Here is a 17,500-nt window from a genome sequence, read left to right as displayed (position 1 = left end):
AATTAAATATTTTATTATTCATCCCAGGCCACTCTCGGTCCAAACTTTAATTTATTCACATTTGCAAATAACTTGTTATTCAAAAGATGATTTTTACAGGAAGGGCAAATGTTTCTTGAAAGAAAAACAGAGAAGAAACCCGGCCTGTCAGGAAATGAAGATCAATCTGAGCAGAAACAATTAACAAACTGGGAACATCAGATGATAACTTAAAAGAAATGGGCTTACAGCAACGGCAAACATCAAGAAAGTAGCTCTAAAATGGGAACTGTTTCAAATCTTGTCCCAAGTACATAGTCGAATTTCTCACAGAGGACACAAGTGTGAAAAACAGTAGTTGCTTTTGGGAAAAGTAACTGATATAAAAAAAAAACATTCTGCCCGAGTAGTGACCAAGTTTGGAAAAATCCAATCACTTATTTCTCCCACTAGATTAGATCTGTAGCATGTAAACAGGTCATTTTGCAAAATGAGTAAACAAATTTTCTTTCAAGGTAAAATTGAAGTTTATTCATATTGTAGCAGTACCAAATAATAATACCATTGTAACATTATTGCAATGCAGTTACTTTCCGGTAGTATACTGCTCTTGTTAATTGAAAATCTGAGAGAGAAATATTTATCAATCTTGTATTAAACAAGTTATATTTCCAAAGGAATCATAAAAAAATATCACTATTTTTTCATTTCGAAAAGTAGTCCTACAAGGGTTTAGCTCTGAGGAAGGGCTAACAATCAAGGGACCAATATTCTTAACCCAATGACCAAGACAACGGTTGTTTTAGACTAAACACTTCAGATAATTGATTACTCCAATCACTAAAATACATGCCAATCCCATGCATGGAATGCAGTGTGACAGTGTCTCACACTTGCACACTGACTGCAGACTAATCCTAACTCAGTTATTGAAAGCTAACTATTTTAAAATGGTTGCTTAGACTTAAATACTGCTTATCAGTGCTAATCAAATGGGTGCTTAGACTTAAATACTGTTTAATATCAGCAATATTTATAGACAGTCTGCAGTTGTCATACGCCTCCTGGTATGCTAACTGTTTCAAATAAAATGGTGCGTAACCCTAATCACTAAATTGAAAGCTTAACCCTAATTCCTAAAATGCAGGCAGTCTCCCTAACCTTCCATAAAAGCCAATCATTCAAAATAAGTGCTCAGTAACCCAAATCACTCAGCTGAGCATTTGACCTTAATCACTAAAATTTGTTGGCCTTCAATAGCACCAGAGAAAAATAGTTTACCCAGTTTTTGAAAATTTTACCTAGTTAAAAAAATATTACCTAGTTAAAAATAAAATCACCTAGTTAAAAAAAACTTACTAGTTGGAAATAAAATCACCTAGTTAAAAAAACACTAAGTAGTTGAAAATAGAAATTAACTGCAACATGTATGCAGAACACAAGATTAAACGTCTGAAAGCCCGAAACTCCTGTGCTGCATATTAATTCAACCGCGTACACACGCATTGCATTCTTAAACTACTGGTACATGTAGCAAGTCTTTGACATCATTTTCTGCTCAATTCAGCTCTCTCAAGATCTTAAGTTACCAATGGCAGAACATTAAAATGAAACATCAAGGTGGCCTGTACTGTAAGTTCTCCGTAAAGGAAAATGAGGTGTCCATCGAAAAAAAAGAAATTTGTTGTGTCGCTATTTATTGTATAGGGTCAAACTGTATATCACATTAAAGCAAATAGATTGAATTATTTGAATGACGTTTTAGTGTTTTGATATTCAATATTGCCTTTTAGTTTTGGGGCGTCAAACTCAAATGAGTCTGCTGCAGAAGCTCCTACCCCTTCGCTTGATCGTGAAAACAACCACACTTTGCTGTATCTTAGTCACAGATGAATGCACTCCAATACCGTGTGAGGAATTTTTGATATGTTACTAATTGAAGGAAATATCACACACCAAAGTCGAAACTCTCCTCTCATACTTAATTTGGGCAAAAAAAGTGCTATAAAATCAGTCTCCCAATACAAACGAAAAATTCCTCATTTGGAAGCAATAGTGTAATTCTCTTAAAACCCATTGGGACAGGAGGTCTGAGAAGTTGTAATTTTGGCGTCAAAATAAAGCCCTAGAAAATCGAGATTAAAGATTTCGTATGCAGTTCATGGTCTGCTGAATAATGCCGCCCACTACTTGAAAGCCAATTATGCTGAGCCAATCAGCGTTGGTGCACGTTACAAACATGATGACGTGTGCAACTACTGACCAATCTCACTGCTACCTGTTGTATCTAAAATTCAGGAAGATGTTGTTGCCAATGAATTGACCAAACATATCAAGAATCAACTCTACAACCTTCAGTATGGCTTCCAAAGTGGCAGATAATGTGTGGCCCAAATTCTTTTCGTGTACCAAGAAATTGGTAAACATTTGGATGCTGGATTAGAAACCGATTGATATTATTAGATTTTGCTAAAGCATTTGACTCGGCTTGTCACAAAAAGCTGCTACAAAAGTTAAAGTGGTTTGGTATCTGTGGCCCTTTATTTGCATGGTTTGAAAGTTACCTTAGCCGCCGCATGCAACGAGATGTTATAATGGTTCCTACTCCAACTGGAATCCTGTAAAATCGGGTGTTCCGCAAGGATCTTTGCTGGGGCCTACCTTATTTCTAATGTACATCAATGACCTCCCGAATGTAATCATGCACTCTAAACTGGTGATGCTTGCCGATGACTCTAAATGTCTTAGAGTAATAAAAGATACGAGTAGTGACTTTGTTGGTATCTAAGACAATCTAAACGCTCTTTCAGAATGGTCCATGAAGGAATGAAAATGCTTAAATCTAAGAATTTCAAGGAAAAGAAATAGCCCAGACAGATGGTATCACCTTATGGAATCACAACTGGAAGTCGTCCAAACCGCTTTATTAAGGACCTTGGTGTTGTCATCACCAACAACTTAAAGTGTCTGATCACATCTCTGCTGTTGTTGCTAAGGCCAATCAAATGCTTGGATTCAAATGCACTGGAGACCTCAGCAAAGATGCACTGAAGCTGCTCTATGTCTCGTTAGTTCGATCGAATCTGGGCTACACTTCTCAACTCTGGGCCTCTCAATCTGCAACCCTGATGATTGAAGTTGAGAACATTCAAAGAAGAGCAACTTGTTTCATTTGTAAAAACTGTGAACTCTCGTATATGGAGCGTGTAATTAAACTTAATCTGTTGCCTATTAATTACTGGCTATCTTAGATATTGTCTTTTTCTTTAAGTGTAAGGCTGGTTTAATTAACTTAAATCTTGATGATTTAGTTGTATTTTGTACTGGGCATTCCCATTGTGGCTTGTCAGGTCTCTTTCTAAAGAATAATTTTGCTAGAACCTCCCCGTTTCGTGACTCATATTTTGTATGCAATTCTAATTTGTGGAATGCTATTCCAGAGTATATTAAATCTGAAAGCTTGCTAGAATCATTTAAGAAGAAACTTAAGTCATTTTTCTATCAAAGACTTACAAAAAATTAATGTTTTTGACTTAGTTTGTCATAAATGTCGTCGTCTGAACATAATTATTTACTAGTTGTACATGTTGAAACGTTTCATACGTTCCTACTGTTTTTTTACACTATTTATGTAGTTTGTTTGTTATTAAGTTGTCTTTTTTGTAAAAGGGCTGTTTGTAAGTGGGTGGCTTTGTATCTTTTTTTCTTTTAGGGGTTGGGTCGGGTAATTTACCTTGTAGGGGACCTTGTGTCGTATTGTAATATTACCTGCCTTTGGCGAATTCGTTAAAAAAAATAAATAATTAAAGGAAGTAGATTGCGCATGAAGGCTGTCAGTTGACACCCATTATCCTTTCAAGTGTGATTGACACGAGACATCAATCATTTTCACATGCAAATTATAGCAGGAAACAAAGAAAAGTAATTTTAAAATTAAGAATATATAGAATATATAAAATTAATTATATATTTGTTGAAAAATATACTTCACACCCCACTGATTCAAGAAATTTGAGCGAGACGCCCGAATTTACCTTTAACAAGACCTTAAAACTATTGGGTCACTTAGTGTCTAGTTAACAATTATACTGTGCGTGTAGTAAAATTACAAATATCAAAATAGAACGCCAAAAGTAGCCAGCAAAGCTTTTAATAGCAGGGAGGTCTGGAACCCAGTATGTTGCCATGGTAGCAAAACTGGTAACAAACCTGGCATTTCTGATACAAACTGTCTGCGATATCTTTTTTCATAATATTTGATCAAAATTTGATCGACTTTATGACGTCATCACTTGACTTATTTGCATATTTTAAAAACTTGAATATCTCTGGAACAAAAAGAGATCTTTGAAAACAGTAAACAAAATTTTTTTTCTGCATGTTTATGTCTTAAAATGGCTTAGATAGAAAAGACGTGAATTTTGTCATAGTAGCACTTTAACCCTTTCACCCCTGAACCGGTCATACTTACTGGTAGTATTTTACCCACATGATTTTACTCATCAAGAGGGAACCCCTTAGGAGTCAATGGGTTAACCAGTTTTAAACCCACTATAACCACTTCAAATTTTATCACCTGCCCAATGGTGGAAGAGTGGAAGTGATGTTACACAACATCATGTTGCACATGTGTTACAGAGCATCAAACAGATGTGCTGAGGTTTTCTGTCCTTCTCGCCAGAGAGGGTAATCAAGGAAACCTCTGCCAAACAGGATAAATCATACAATGCTCTCATGCAAGTATATTCACTATTCAGTATTCTAACTCCTCAAATGTTGCTTACTGTCTGTAACAATTACTTCAGTCTCTGAAATTATAACTGTAGTATTCCTAATTGTCATCATTATATGTAAATCTGTCTGCACTACCAAGGCGTGAAAATAGCAGAAGAATCAGGGAGTTGATTGGTATTGCACGTTGGTGCGAACTCAACAGATTCAGTTCAGAATACATGGTCAGATACTAGATATTTGCAAGCAGGTTCAGTGATACATGGCATGTATTGTCATCTGCTTTGTTCTTCACACATTTACACTTTTATATAAAATACCGGACTTAAATGGTGGAGGACGAACGAATCATTGTTATAATCCAGCTGTTAAGCCAAAAATCGTTCGCTTTTTGATAAAAGCATGAAACTTACATGTAAAGCAGGATGATGCAATTATAGGTACTGATCATTTTCTGATATAGGGCCAGTGACAAATCGCCTTTTTAAGAGGATAAATGAGCGTGGCCAAATTCACATAATTCTACATTGTAGCCAGCATGAAAACGAGGCTGAAATAAAACAATGGTTTTTTTCAGGTAAAAATTTTAGTTTTCAAGATAAACAGTCTTTAGTAATAATCAGAGTAATAAAAGCATCTTTATTGCATAACATTTTCAATAATGTACAGTGTCAATGGTCTATCACGTGACTATGAGAAAGAGAGTTTACACTTTAACACTATATACTACCGGTAATTCGCGTGACTCCAGCAGTGTTTTTGCAGGTAGAAATTTTACTTTTTGCAGCAAACAGTCCTTGATAATCAAGAGAGGGTTAAAAAGCATCTTCAATTTTCAGTGTGTGTCACATGGTCTACAAATGTATCACCTGACTGCAAGAAAGAGAATTCACCCTTTTACACTATATTCACCAATAGGCAATTAATCATCTTGGCAATGTCCTCCACAGTTGTACAGGGCTGTGCATTTCAGGCTTGCCTTACAGCATTTGCATTGACCAGTGCATCCTTTCTTGCACCTGCAGTGAATCAGGTCATAACAAGATTCTTGCGCTTGTGGCAGAACTGTCCACACCGGCTTCCGTTCACTTCCCTCTCTTCTCCAGCCCCATTCTTGTGGACTTGGAATCTGTGGTTCAGCAATCAAAGCACTTCCCCACACATGTCCGGCCTGATAAACAGTACGCTTTAGGTGCTGCAAAAGAGCAGCTTGAGTTGGCGTAATGTTTTCGATAGCCCTTGATTTATCTGAGAAGAGCTCTTATCTAGCTTCATTCACTGTTAATGAGAAGAACAACAAAGAGAGAAGAGAAGAACAACAAATCTCTCAATCAGTGGCATGTAGTCTCTGGAACTGAAGATAAGTCAGCCAACACATCAGTTACTGCAGGGAAGACACTCCAGGTATCCCATGCTGTTCGTTTACCTTTGCCAGAAAAGAAAGAAACGGTGTCGCAACCTGTTAGGGCATGCAGCATTGGAAGAGCCTTGGCCTTCTGTGGTCCAAGCTGAGCAGCAATGTCATGTATTACCAGGTACCTGAAAAGTTTACCAGTGCCAAAGGCAATCCAAAGCTCATCAACAACAATATCTTGCACCTTGGAAACTGCAAGAACCACAACATCTGTATCAATGGTTCTGATCATGACTCTCCGATATCCACACTGCGAAGCAATGTATCCCGGGCAATGTATGATGTGCAGCATGATGTGTGTACATGTATCAGCTTCTTCGTGGGTACAGTCTTCCATGTCATCTCTTCTTGGTGAGCTTAAAACGTGTTCCTCGTATGTAGCGCAAAGTTCTTTACCTTCTACGTGACAAGATTCCACTTGCTTCGCCAGGAAGTGGAAGAGCTCTGTTTTGTTCTCATTCACGCGTAAGAAACTCTTCCAGTTCTTCAGAATCTGGGAAGAGGATGTTACCCTTCTGCATGTACCAGAGCCCCTCTTCTCTCTGGTAGCTGCCTTTAGACTATCCTGTCGATGAACATCCCAGATAATGTCGACTCTTTTGACTGGTTGAAGCTGTTGCATAATGTATGGCATGAAAACATTGTCTGAATACTCTTGATACGTTCTTGCGGCCCCGGGCGATTCCATTTGCACCACAACAGCTCCGTCAAGTATTGCAATGTCCACTTCGGGAGATTCGGCAGTCGGTGTAGAATTCTTTTCCATGCACTTTACAAGATCTGACTTCTGGCTCTCTCTCAATCAACTAGCCTGCACCAGAGATGGGGCCCACGGATGATTCTCATCTTTAAAGAATTCTTGGAGGTTTCCTTCACGACTTTGACAAGCGATGTATAGTCTGGAGAATAGGGCACAATCATCCTTTAGAGCTGCAACTTGTACTTTCTTCTTGTCTGATTTCTGTTCTAAAGAGCTTTTAAGCAATGGAAGCTTATTCTTGCTTATAACTGAAGCCACCTCCTTGGTCCTTTTCTGAAATCGCTCTTGGACAAATGTATTGTACTGCTCCTGACCAATGGTTATCACGTTCTCGACTGTTTGGATGACTGCATTTTCCACAATAACTTTGGAGTCTAGTGCAAACAGATCTTTGCTGTCTTCTTCAAACAGATTTCCTACCTCCTCAAATGAAGACACCAGGGATGCAATGTCCTTCTTAAATAAAACCTGTACTCCTGGTACTTGCTCGTAGTGGCATGTATCTTCTTTTGTGACAGAATGAATGGATTCTTCAAACTCTTGTGTCATTCTTGCAAGCTCAGGTCCCGCAACCATCCATCGCAATAAAGCGCCAGGGCTTTCAGTTAGGCCGCAGGCCCCACCATCTCCTTTAACCGAGGCGTTAGCTTGCTCATGCACGTGATCCAGTGCTATGGATGAAAATGCCTGCGGTGAAGGCTCCCTCACTGAACTGTTGGAATACCTTTGGATGTTTGGGTGATAGGGTGCACATGTCTCTGACATGGACTATTACTTACAGTTTTTTAAACTGAAATATTCTACCACTTACTGCTTCTCATAGTCTGTAAGTTTCCTTGTAGTCACGTGATAGACCACGTGGCACACATTATTGAATATTTAATAAGATAAATAAGTTTTATTTGTTCCTCTGATAATTACAGTGTTCCAAAGACTGTTTATCGTGAAAACTAAAATTTTTACCTGAAAAAACAATTGTTTTATTTCAGCCTCGTTTTCATGCTGGCTAGAATCATGTGAATTTGGCCACCCTTATTTATCCTCTTAAAAAGGCGATTCGTCACTGGCCCTATGCCAGAAAATGATCAGTACCTATAATTGTATCATCCTACCAAGTTCCATGCTTTTATCAAAAAGTGAACAATTTTGCCATTTTTTTGTGTTTATAATGGAACAAAATATATCATTTTAGGCCAATACCTGATCGAGTATGAAACTTGAATCTTGCTGTAGCGGTATTGAATGATATCAAGGCCTTCGATGGCAAGATACCCTTTACTCGTGTCCATAACAGTAAACTTCTTTGAAGCAGCGTCATGATGGTATTCGGTCATCTCACAAAACATTACTTTGACACTGACCATTCATTCATCATTCTACATCAGTTTGGTTCAAATTATTATTTGTTCACCAAACCGCCCTATTGAAAATGGAGAAGGGACTGGGCATAAGTTTTTGAGTGTAACCAGGCCTTGAGTTTTGAAGCGCATCTCGTTCCTTGCAATGCACATGGCCGTCAGTCACATTGATGGTTAATTCACGGGCATTATTTTGTTTCCTTTCATTCCAGTAATCATCGCTTACCATTAAAATGACTACAGGAACAGAAAAACCCATTACGCGGGTTATTCAGGTGACAAACATTGCGCAGAATGCCACAGTTGATCAAATGAAGACCTTGTTTGGTTTTCTAGGAGAAATCGAGGAAATGCATCTCTTTCCCGAGTAAGTTTTCGCTTCTTTTATACTTGAAATTTATTAGTTTTCATTACCAGCAGTAATAGAAGAGTGGGCAGAGCTCCGGGTTTGGAGGTCTGATGAAGAAAGTTCTGCTGTTTTAATTGCCCACTTTCGATATATTAAAAGTCAGTTCTTAAAACAAAAGGCATCATCACGACGCTCTGAAAACTCATACAAATCCTTATACTTTTCTTTATTCCCCAGAGCCTTGAGATGATGCGTTTTGTTTAGGACTGAATTTTAATATATCGAAATTGGTCTATTGTATTAATGAATGGTTGGTACTTGTATGCATTTTTGAGCATGCAGCAAAAGAGCTGTCTGTTGTTCTTGAACACTGAGTAATAGTTCTGTAAGCAAGTATCGCTGAAGAATAGTCCAGACGTAGCCTGGTGTCAGGAGTGGGATTAAGGGAATCCCAGAAATCAAAATTGCATTGCCTGATCATGACAAAAAAGGTACATTCCAAAAGAGCAAAACAGGGGAGCATGGCAGATTGTCCTTAGAGGAGGCTTTCAGTGAGAATTGCATAGCTAGTAGCTAGGAGAATTCTCGCCATCTGATTGGCTAACGAAGCAAGGTATCTAGTGTGTAATTGTGCCTTGAAAGTAAGGCTGACTGATATTGCACTGTAACAATGGGTAGCTTTACATAGCAACGCAAGCGGAAGTAGAAAAGCATTAATTATTCTCAGTTTTCAAAGCAAAATCCTCACCAAAGGGAGAAAAGAGATTTTCCTCGTGTTAATTTAAATTACATGTACATGTATGACTTCCTTGAAAGATTTTGTAAGAAGCCACTTACGCTTCAGTTCAGTTCAGTTCAGTTTATTTAGCCACAATACATTACAAAGTACAACATGAAAAGAAATTCCTGGACCCCCTCGTTACATAAAAGGATATGAAACAGAAAGAGCTTACATGGATTGATGGACTACATAGACTGCTTAATTAAATTACTGGTATACATAACACAGAGTTTTCCTTATTTTATGCTAGTAACAAGAACAAGAAAGATAGAATGCTTAAATTAAATTACCTTACAGTGCATTTCACAAACTTTTGACAGGCGATTTGCGAAGTTCGTTGTAAATTACATAGTTCGCTTCGAACTTGGGAATTTCAATACGTAACTGTCAATCAAATGGCAAACTTTAAAACGAACTTGGGAATTTCAAGCCGAACTTCGTGGGAATGTGGCCAAGTAATTTCACCATTGCTCTCGGTTGTTGTTTTGAAATGAGTGCCTTCACCGTGCAAGGAAAGGCAATTCCAAGTTTTGTTCGGCAGAAAATTATTGAAAGCTAGTTAGAATGAAAAGGACCATCTCAAATAGGACAGGAAATGAGACTTCCCAAAAAACCATTGCCAAAATTGTTGATATTTTCGTTCGCAGGGGGAATACTGAAGACAATGTTCCAATATTTGCCCGAAATGTCCCGTCGCCTGCATGCAGCCGCAGCATAATGCAAGATCTTGGTTTATATTCTTTCAAGAAATTCAGCGTTATTCCACAGGAATCACTGACTCTTGAAAATGAAAATATACTTTACCAGTATTTAGCAGCTTGCGCGGACAACGCATTTTTGATGAGTGTTCAGTGCTCATTCCCACGAAGTTCAGCGCGAAATTCCTAAGTTCGTTTTGAAGTTCGCCATTTGATTGACAGTTACGTAATGAAATTCTCAAGTTCGAAGCGAACTTATGAAATTCGCAACGAACTTTGCAAATCGCCTGTCAAAAGTTTTGTGAAATGCACTGTAATACCCTGGCCAAATTTTGTCTTGATGTGATTACCCAACTGTACCTAAGAACAGAATATGTTCATTTGTTTGGAAAAAGGAGAAACTATTTTGAGCCTCCTTAAGCCAAAAGCACGACACAATCGAGTAAAGGTGAAAATCTTCATTTGCATGTTGCATGAAAACTTGTCAGATACATTTACCATGCACATGAACTGACGCAAATCGTGCAACCATTATTTTCAAACACAAAGTATTGTAAAGTGAAGAGGCAGTGGATTGAAACGAGCCGGTGCAGACTGTCAGGCTTGCGCGTGTTTGCCCCGGGGAGAGGGGGGATGTTGAAGTTTCGATTTGATCGGCGCATAATGCAACTGCCTTACCAGGCAGCCTCACTTTTTTTAAAGCAACCAATCATGATTTACCAATATGAACAATAATGCGATGGGAGCACCGTTGAAAAAATTCACAACTTTGTAAATTTGAGATCACTTTCTCAAGGTATTACATTCTCTTTGCTTAATTAAAATCAACGATCAATAACGCTTATTATCAGGGTAAAGAAAGCTTCAGGTTTTAAGTTTTAAGTCAAGCGAGCATGTTCAAGTCGATTGTGAAGAGAGCCGTTTTGTACATGATCGCAACAGATTATTCATTGATCCTATGAAGAAAGGAGCGACAGGAACTGTGTGCATACAGTACTGTGCAAAAAGAATGCAAACGAATTTCGTCGAATTTCGGTTATTGTTCTCTCGACATTTCGCCGAAATATCGTCGAAATTTCGGTGTGAAAGGTGTGATTTTTCGCCCAAAATTTCTTCGAAATTTCGCTGAGCCACACGAAAATTCGAACGCAGGACGAAAATTCGCAAATCTAACAACGAAATTTCGTTTGGAGTTCGTACGTACTGAAACGAAAATTCGCAAATCTAACAACGAAATTTCGGTTGGAGTTCGTACGTACTGAAACGAGAATTCGCAAATCTACAACGAGAAATTGATTAAGTTGAATTTCTCGCGATTTTTTCAGTTGTCGCGTCGGCAGTTCAAGGGTGGCTACACTTGCGATGTTCATCGCGTGCTGGTAACGCGACAAAATTTGAAGCAAATCGCATGACCGTCGCGAGCAAACAATTGCACGTGTAGCCGCGGCCTAAACCAAAATTTTGTAAAGTCTTGGTTAGTGTTTCCCCTTTTAATGAATGAATGGAATCAACAACTGTATTTCTTCTCTCAACCTTGAGTGTAAACACGACGTTAATGAAACTGTAGACAAGCATTACAAGCGATTTCGTTTCCTTTATTCAATTGATACTTTGTCAATAAAAAGACATAAGATTTTTGGTACGCCCGATGCATCAATCTTGAGACTCCAAGAATACAGCCATAGACAATTTAACATACCAAACCTACAATAGCAATTCTTCTTGGTTTTCACGTCACGCAAGTACCACGCAAAGAAAAAATAAAATCGCTTACCATTCAATAAATTAAGTCAAGAAATTGAGATGTTGTAGGAGGGTAATAAATCATGAGCGTGTCAAAGTTTTAGGGCTGTGCGATGATCCAAACTCGAGTTATTTGGCAATAGACACTTCTCATGACATATTGGTTACTCAGAACTCGAAAACACATGGGCAATCGACACTTTCGTGACATAATTCTTAGAAGCAATCCAGATGTCATGCATTGACTGAATTAGAAAGGGATTGTAAAAGAGCTTTCTTTACCATGACTAATCTGCCCGCTTAAATAATTTTATTGTCATCGAAGCCTCCCGAGAGGAAGACGGATTGGAGAGACAAGCGAGAAGGAGGACATACTCGCTGCGAACTTTCACTATTTCGCTATGCCACGACGAAATTTCGCTATGTAACGACGAAATTTCGCTATGTCACGACGAAATTTCGCTACGTCACGACGAAATTTCGCTATGTCACAACGAAATTTCGCTATGTCACAGCGAAATTTCGCTATATCGCAACGAAATTTCGCTATGTCACGACGAAATTTCGCTTGAATATTCGCGCCGCCGTTGCGAATTTTCGTTTTGATTGAAACAATAGGCTTTTCGAAAATTCGGCGAAGTTCGAATGAAATTTCGTTTCGCCCGAAATTTCGTTATATTTCGTCGAAAAGTAGCGAAAAGCGCGAAATTCGTTTGCATTCTTTTTGCACAGTACTGTATTTCGTCAACAGCACTACTTGCACTTGATATCCGACTTGCTTTTTTGACGCATGTACAACACACAAGTGCGCTTTGCTTGTCTAATTTATTTCTTGAGAGATCAGTCAAGCATGAAGTTCATTATTTTTCTCGAAACTCGAAAGACTCAACTCGTGAGTTGCAAAACTCGACTCGGGACTCGATTCTCGAGTCAAGTTTTGCGACTCGCCAGTGACTCTCAACTTACCTTTGAGAGGTACTGTAGCTTAGTGACAGCAGAATTGTACTTCAAAACATTATAAAGGTGTGCTTGAGTGTTTTTGTCAGTCTTCACCCTCTATCTTGGACTTTATTTTACTTCAACACATTTTCAAAATGAAGCCAAACTACATGTACATGTAAGTGTTTTAAACTCTTGACACAGATTCCACCTCGACCTCCCCATTAACTCCTCTGCCTCTTTCACTGTATTCATAACCAGAGCTACATGTATGCCATTGGCAAACTCGGCATCTGATCAGGGGCATAGCCAGGATTTTTCAAAAGGGGGGGGGGGGGGGGAGTGGCAGGGATGGCACTAGGATTTTTCAATCTGGGTCCTGGGACCCGCATGTTCGGCCAAATTGGGGTCCCAAGCATTTTTTGGGGGTCCCAAAATCTTGGTGACCCTCTGCGAGAAAAAGAGTATGTTTTAAATTATGAGAAAAAGAGAGTAACCAACTTGGAATTAATATTGACGCATATGCATAGGACCAGCCGACAAAGGCTTTTTCTGGAGCAGTTACATTCATTCCTGGACAAGAACTCTGTTAATGAAAGAGCACCCTTCCCAAGGGTTTACGCATCAGTGGTTTCCTCCCTTAGGAGCAACGAACAGTGACGTCTTTTGCTATATATTTGCATTCAGTGACTTGCAGAGTACATTCCTCTGAAGAAGACCGCAGAGGGCGGTCGAAAATTTAGTTTTAACCTTTTTAGATGTTTTAAACCCCATTTCTTAGAACTTCAATTAGGATCACAGATCGCTCCAACAGTTTTACAAACAACAGAATATACTGACAAATCAAAGCAAGTTGTGTGAGTTATTTCAGTCAGTGCCTTGCGTCCTGGGAGGCATTAAAATTTCGATGATGCATTTTTTGGATTTTATTTGCATAAAAATGCACGATTTCTGCGTTAACGCGATCCCTGGGTGGGGTTTGGTATGATGTAATCTGAAGCCATTTCTGTGCTTTCTGTGAGTTAATAAACCACACCTAAGTTGGTACTGTATATATCAAACGTTCTCTTAGCTTTTCAGTCTCAGGTTGGATCGGGTTGAGAATCATTCTGTTGAGATTCTTTGCTACTAGTGATGTCAGTGATTGATTGACAAAAAAATGAAAATAATCATTAATTACGAATTTGAATGTAAGTTAATGAAAGCTCCTAGAATTAAGGTCAGAGACTAGCAAATCAAAAATGTCATTTTTACAAAGGGAACAAGGAGGAGGACTTAAGGACAGAAACTTACATGTAACGTAATAACATTTTTTTGTTTTATTTTACTTTTTTCTTCAGAGATCCTATGGTTCACCTGGGTACAGCCACACGTGTTTGCTTTGTCAAGTTTACAGACCCTTCCAGTGTACATGTAGCACAACATCTGACAAACACAGTGTTTATTGACAGAGCTCTGATAGTTGTTCCAGTACAAGATGGTGAGCATAGATTCAGATAATGGCATATAAAAACTTGTTTGTCTACCATCATTATAATGGTGTTGAAGATGCATTGCTTCAACACAAATTAACAAGTTTTCTTATTTGGAAATCTGACTTTATTAATAATTGACAAACGCATGTTTTGATGTGTCCTGAGAGTACATTTTCAAGGCCAGTTCCTTCCCTCTGTCATTTCAATGTAGTACATGTAGTAATGAGGTGTTACAAATGATACAAGGCTTTTACAATGTTATGTCATTGACCAAAAGGCAGTAAAATTCTTGAGTACATGTACATTTGTATGTCAAATTATGTTGTGTTTTTGTCTCCTATTCCTTTTGTCTCCTGTTCATTTTTCTTCTTCACCACTTTCTGAGCAGCTGAGGAAATCTCAGACTCGCCACATAGTGTAAGTACAAATGTGTGTAGCGTACATTTTATGTTACTGCAGTAAGTACGGGGAATCTGAGATGATGTACAGTATAATAATAATATAGTGATTTAATTTCGTCAATCTTCACACCTCAAAAGCCCAAGGACACCCCCCCCCCCTTCCTCCCATTGACCCATTGACGACTAAAATCGTCTGGTGTTAGACAAGAGTAAAATCTACATGTACACATGTACATGTCAGTCCACTCTTAGGGGTCAATGGGTTAAAAACAATTTCTAATATAAAACAATAGCAGTACAGTTGAATGTAATATACCACAATGATGTAATTATTGTACGTGGAAAATCTAGGCCTGTTATTAGAAGCTCAAGTATATATACATGACTGTACATGTATATGTACTGTAGTATCCAAACAGGCCTAAGTTATACTGTATGTTATCCCAAACACAAAGCAAGGAAGTACATGCAGTTTGACAACTGTTACTAAAGATATGGGTATATTATCATCATGATTGGAGTTGTCCTATGTACAGTGTATTATATGTACCTATTGAGCTCTCTTGTCTATTATCAAGAGCCTAATCTTACAAAATTTATGTACTTGGGATTGGAAAAGGACTTTAACCCATTGACCCCTAATTACTGCTCCCCCCCCCTCCCCCACAGATGACTAAAGTTACCTCCCATTAGACAGTAAAATCTGTTCAGTCTCACTCCCAGGATTCAATGGGTTAATGTAGTATTGTTTAACCCATCTTATTTTGGACATTAATTTTGTACCCAATAATAACATTGATTGCTTCTTTAGAACATGGTGTATTTTTTTCTGTCAACCCTTAGTTTATTACTACCTGTAGGATAGTAATGTGAGGAGATTGTATCATGTTGTAAGAAGAAGGATTTGTTTGCATTAATTAACAGGAACAATACCAGATGAATCTCAAGCAGTTCAGTTGGCAGCACCTGCAAGTGCTGTTGCTGGAGGATTTACTGGATCATCAGGAGGCCTTCTACCCACCCCACCCATACCAGCTCAGGTATGATCACATGGCCTGTTTGCCTACAAGGAAAATCTATTGGCTACAGTTAATAATTAAGCAGATTGACCAAGGTCAAATCTGGCACAGTGTAACGTCTGAATTTTGAATTATACCGTAATTTCCGGACGATTACCGCACGGCAGATTACCCGCACCCCAAAACCGAAAAAATCTTGCTACTGTATTTCCGGGACAAGAACTCACAAACTTGGAGCAATGAATTTTCCATTGTTGTTTACAAAGCAGAAGATCGATAGCATTTTCTGCTAAGAATTGGCTTTTAATAATGCAGCCTTAAGCACTCTCCATAGTCATTTCTGGTTTGTCTTGTTAAAACGACCTAAATATCCAATGTATTAACGCTAAGACTCGATAGAATACGAGTTGAAGGCCAACATCTTTACGATTGATCATTAAGCGCCATTTTGATAGGTTGAGAGAAAGTGGGGGCGAGTGTTAAAAATACCTGATGGGGTGGTGGTTAGGCATACCCAGCGGCAAAAGACCGGGCCTATATAAGAAATCGCTTAAAACGGGAAATGCTCTATTACTCAAGCCAGGGGTAGCTAGGAACATTTCACTGATGCGCTGAACAATCCAGCAAATTTTTCACAGTAGTTAGTGTTTTGTTTACACACGTGCCGACAATCACGTTCTAAATAATTATGCGGTGCCGTGAAATATGTCGGCATCTTGTTTTGTAGCTTTGAGCGTGCTTTCACAAAAAATGCTTTCAATCTTTCATATACAAATTTTAAAGGAGTGCAGGTGAGAAATGCTTTTAAATTAAGCGAAGAAAAAAGCAGTGAAATACAGTAATCACTTAAACACTATTGATTTGTTTTTCATTCAATTTGCATCGGCTTTCATTGAGGGCTTTTAGAACACTAGAATAAAACATCACACAAATCTTGAATAGGAAGCGTTTTCAGATTGAACTACGGCAACACACAAGTTTTAAGGAAGCATCAGTTTAATTAATTAGTAAAGGTTTGAAATTATTTAAACAAGATCGTAAAAGATTTGTTTTGAACGGAAAAATTTGTGGCATCACAAAATAAACACATTCGCATCTTGTTACTTTTTCAGCATTGAATTGTGTCTCACGATAAACTCTTTCTTAAAAAATTGAAAAGGATGTGTTAAAGTGAGAAATTCGTTCTCATTTACTTTTAATTCGGTGACAAGTTGTGACATGGTCGAAGGGAAAGATTACTGTTTTTCATTCAATTTGCTTCGGCTTTCATCGAGCGGTTTTACAAAGACTACGGCAAATAAGCATCATTTTAAAGATTAAATCAACGAACGAGGCAACACAGATTTGAAGGAAGTGTTGGTTTAATTATCCTCATTTTAACTTGTTTCAATCTGTCAAATTCTTACCTGAGATTTAAAAATTATCGCATTACCCGCACCTTCCTATTACCCTCAGCAACTGCGGTTTACTGGAAAATTAACGCATTACCCGCGGGTAATCGGCCGGAAATTACGTAATTAAATAATAAATTTGAAAGAGGAAAAAAAATCTTCTGGTTTACATGTACAGTAGTCAGGTGTACGCTGTACAGTCATGTACATGTAATATGTCATTCCAAGTTTGGCTGATATGCTTTCTGATCTGCCATTGCAAACTCTCCTTCAGTGTCCTGGCATAGATTGCTTATAGTGAACGTGAAAATTGTTGTTTACCATAGTACAATGTATATATGTTGTAGTACAATTTGTTCCTTTGGTACAATTTTTTCTGAACTAGTACAGAATATATTGAACTGGAACAATTTTAATTGTACTGGTACTTTTTTTGGGGTGTAGTTAAAAAACAGGGGCGTG

At 38.2% G+C, this 17,500-nt stretch overlaps 2 protein-coding genes across 2 annotated transcripts in view; one reads left to right on the top strand and one right to left on the bottom strand.

The window, feature by feature from the left end:
* Positions 1 to 8,320, bottom strand: part of LOC137973283 (adrenodoxin-like protein 1, mitochondrial) — a 23,294-nt gene extending 14,974 nt beyond the window's left edge. Inside the window, exon 1 of the mRNA XM_068820063.1 lies at positions 8,085 to 8,320. Within this exon, the coding sequence (XP_068676164.1) occupies positions 8,085 to 8,202 (118 nt within the window). The 5' untranslated portion in view covers positions 8,203 to 8,320. The remainder of the gene's footprint in view (positions 1 to 8,084) is intronic.
* A 47-nt stretch (positions 8,321 to 8,367) lies between these two features.
* LOC137973607 (splicing regulatory glutamine/lysine-rich protein 1-like) overlaps positions 8,368 to 17,500 on the top strand; it is a 25,485-nt gene continuing 16,352 nt past the window's right edge. The window contains exons 1-3 of the mRNA XM_068820452.1: positions 8,368 to 8,609; positions 14,093 to 14,232; positions 15,553 to 15,668. Of these exons, the coding sequence (XP_068676553.1) occupies positions 8,476 to 8,609; positions 14,093 to 14,232; positions 15,553 to 15,668 (390 nt within the window). The 5' untranslated portion in view covers positions 8,368 to 8,475. The remainder of the gene's footprint in view (positions 8,610 to 14,092; positions 14,233 to 15,552; positions 15,669 to 17,500) is intronic.

Source organism: Montipora foliosa, chromosome 10, assembly GCF_036669935.1.
Source record: "Montipora foliosa isolate CH-2021 chromosome 10, ASM3666993v2, whole genome shotgun sequence".
Lineage (NCBI taxonomy): Eukaryota > Metazoa > Cnidaria > Anthozoa > Scleractinia > Acroporidae > Montipora > Montipora foliosa.
The sequence above is the reverse complement of the archived record's forward strand: the minus strand, read 5'-3'. Positions and strand labels throughout refer to the sequence as shown.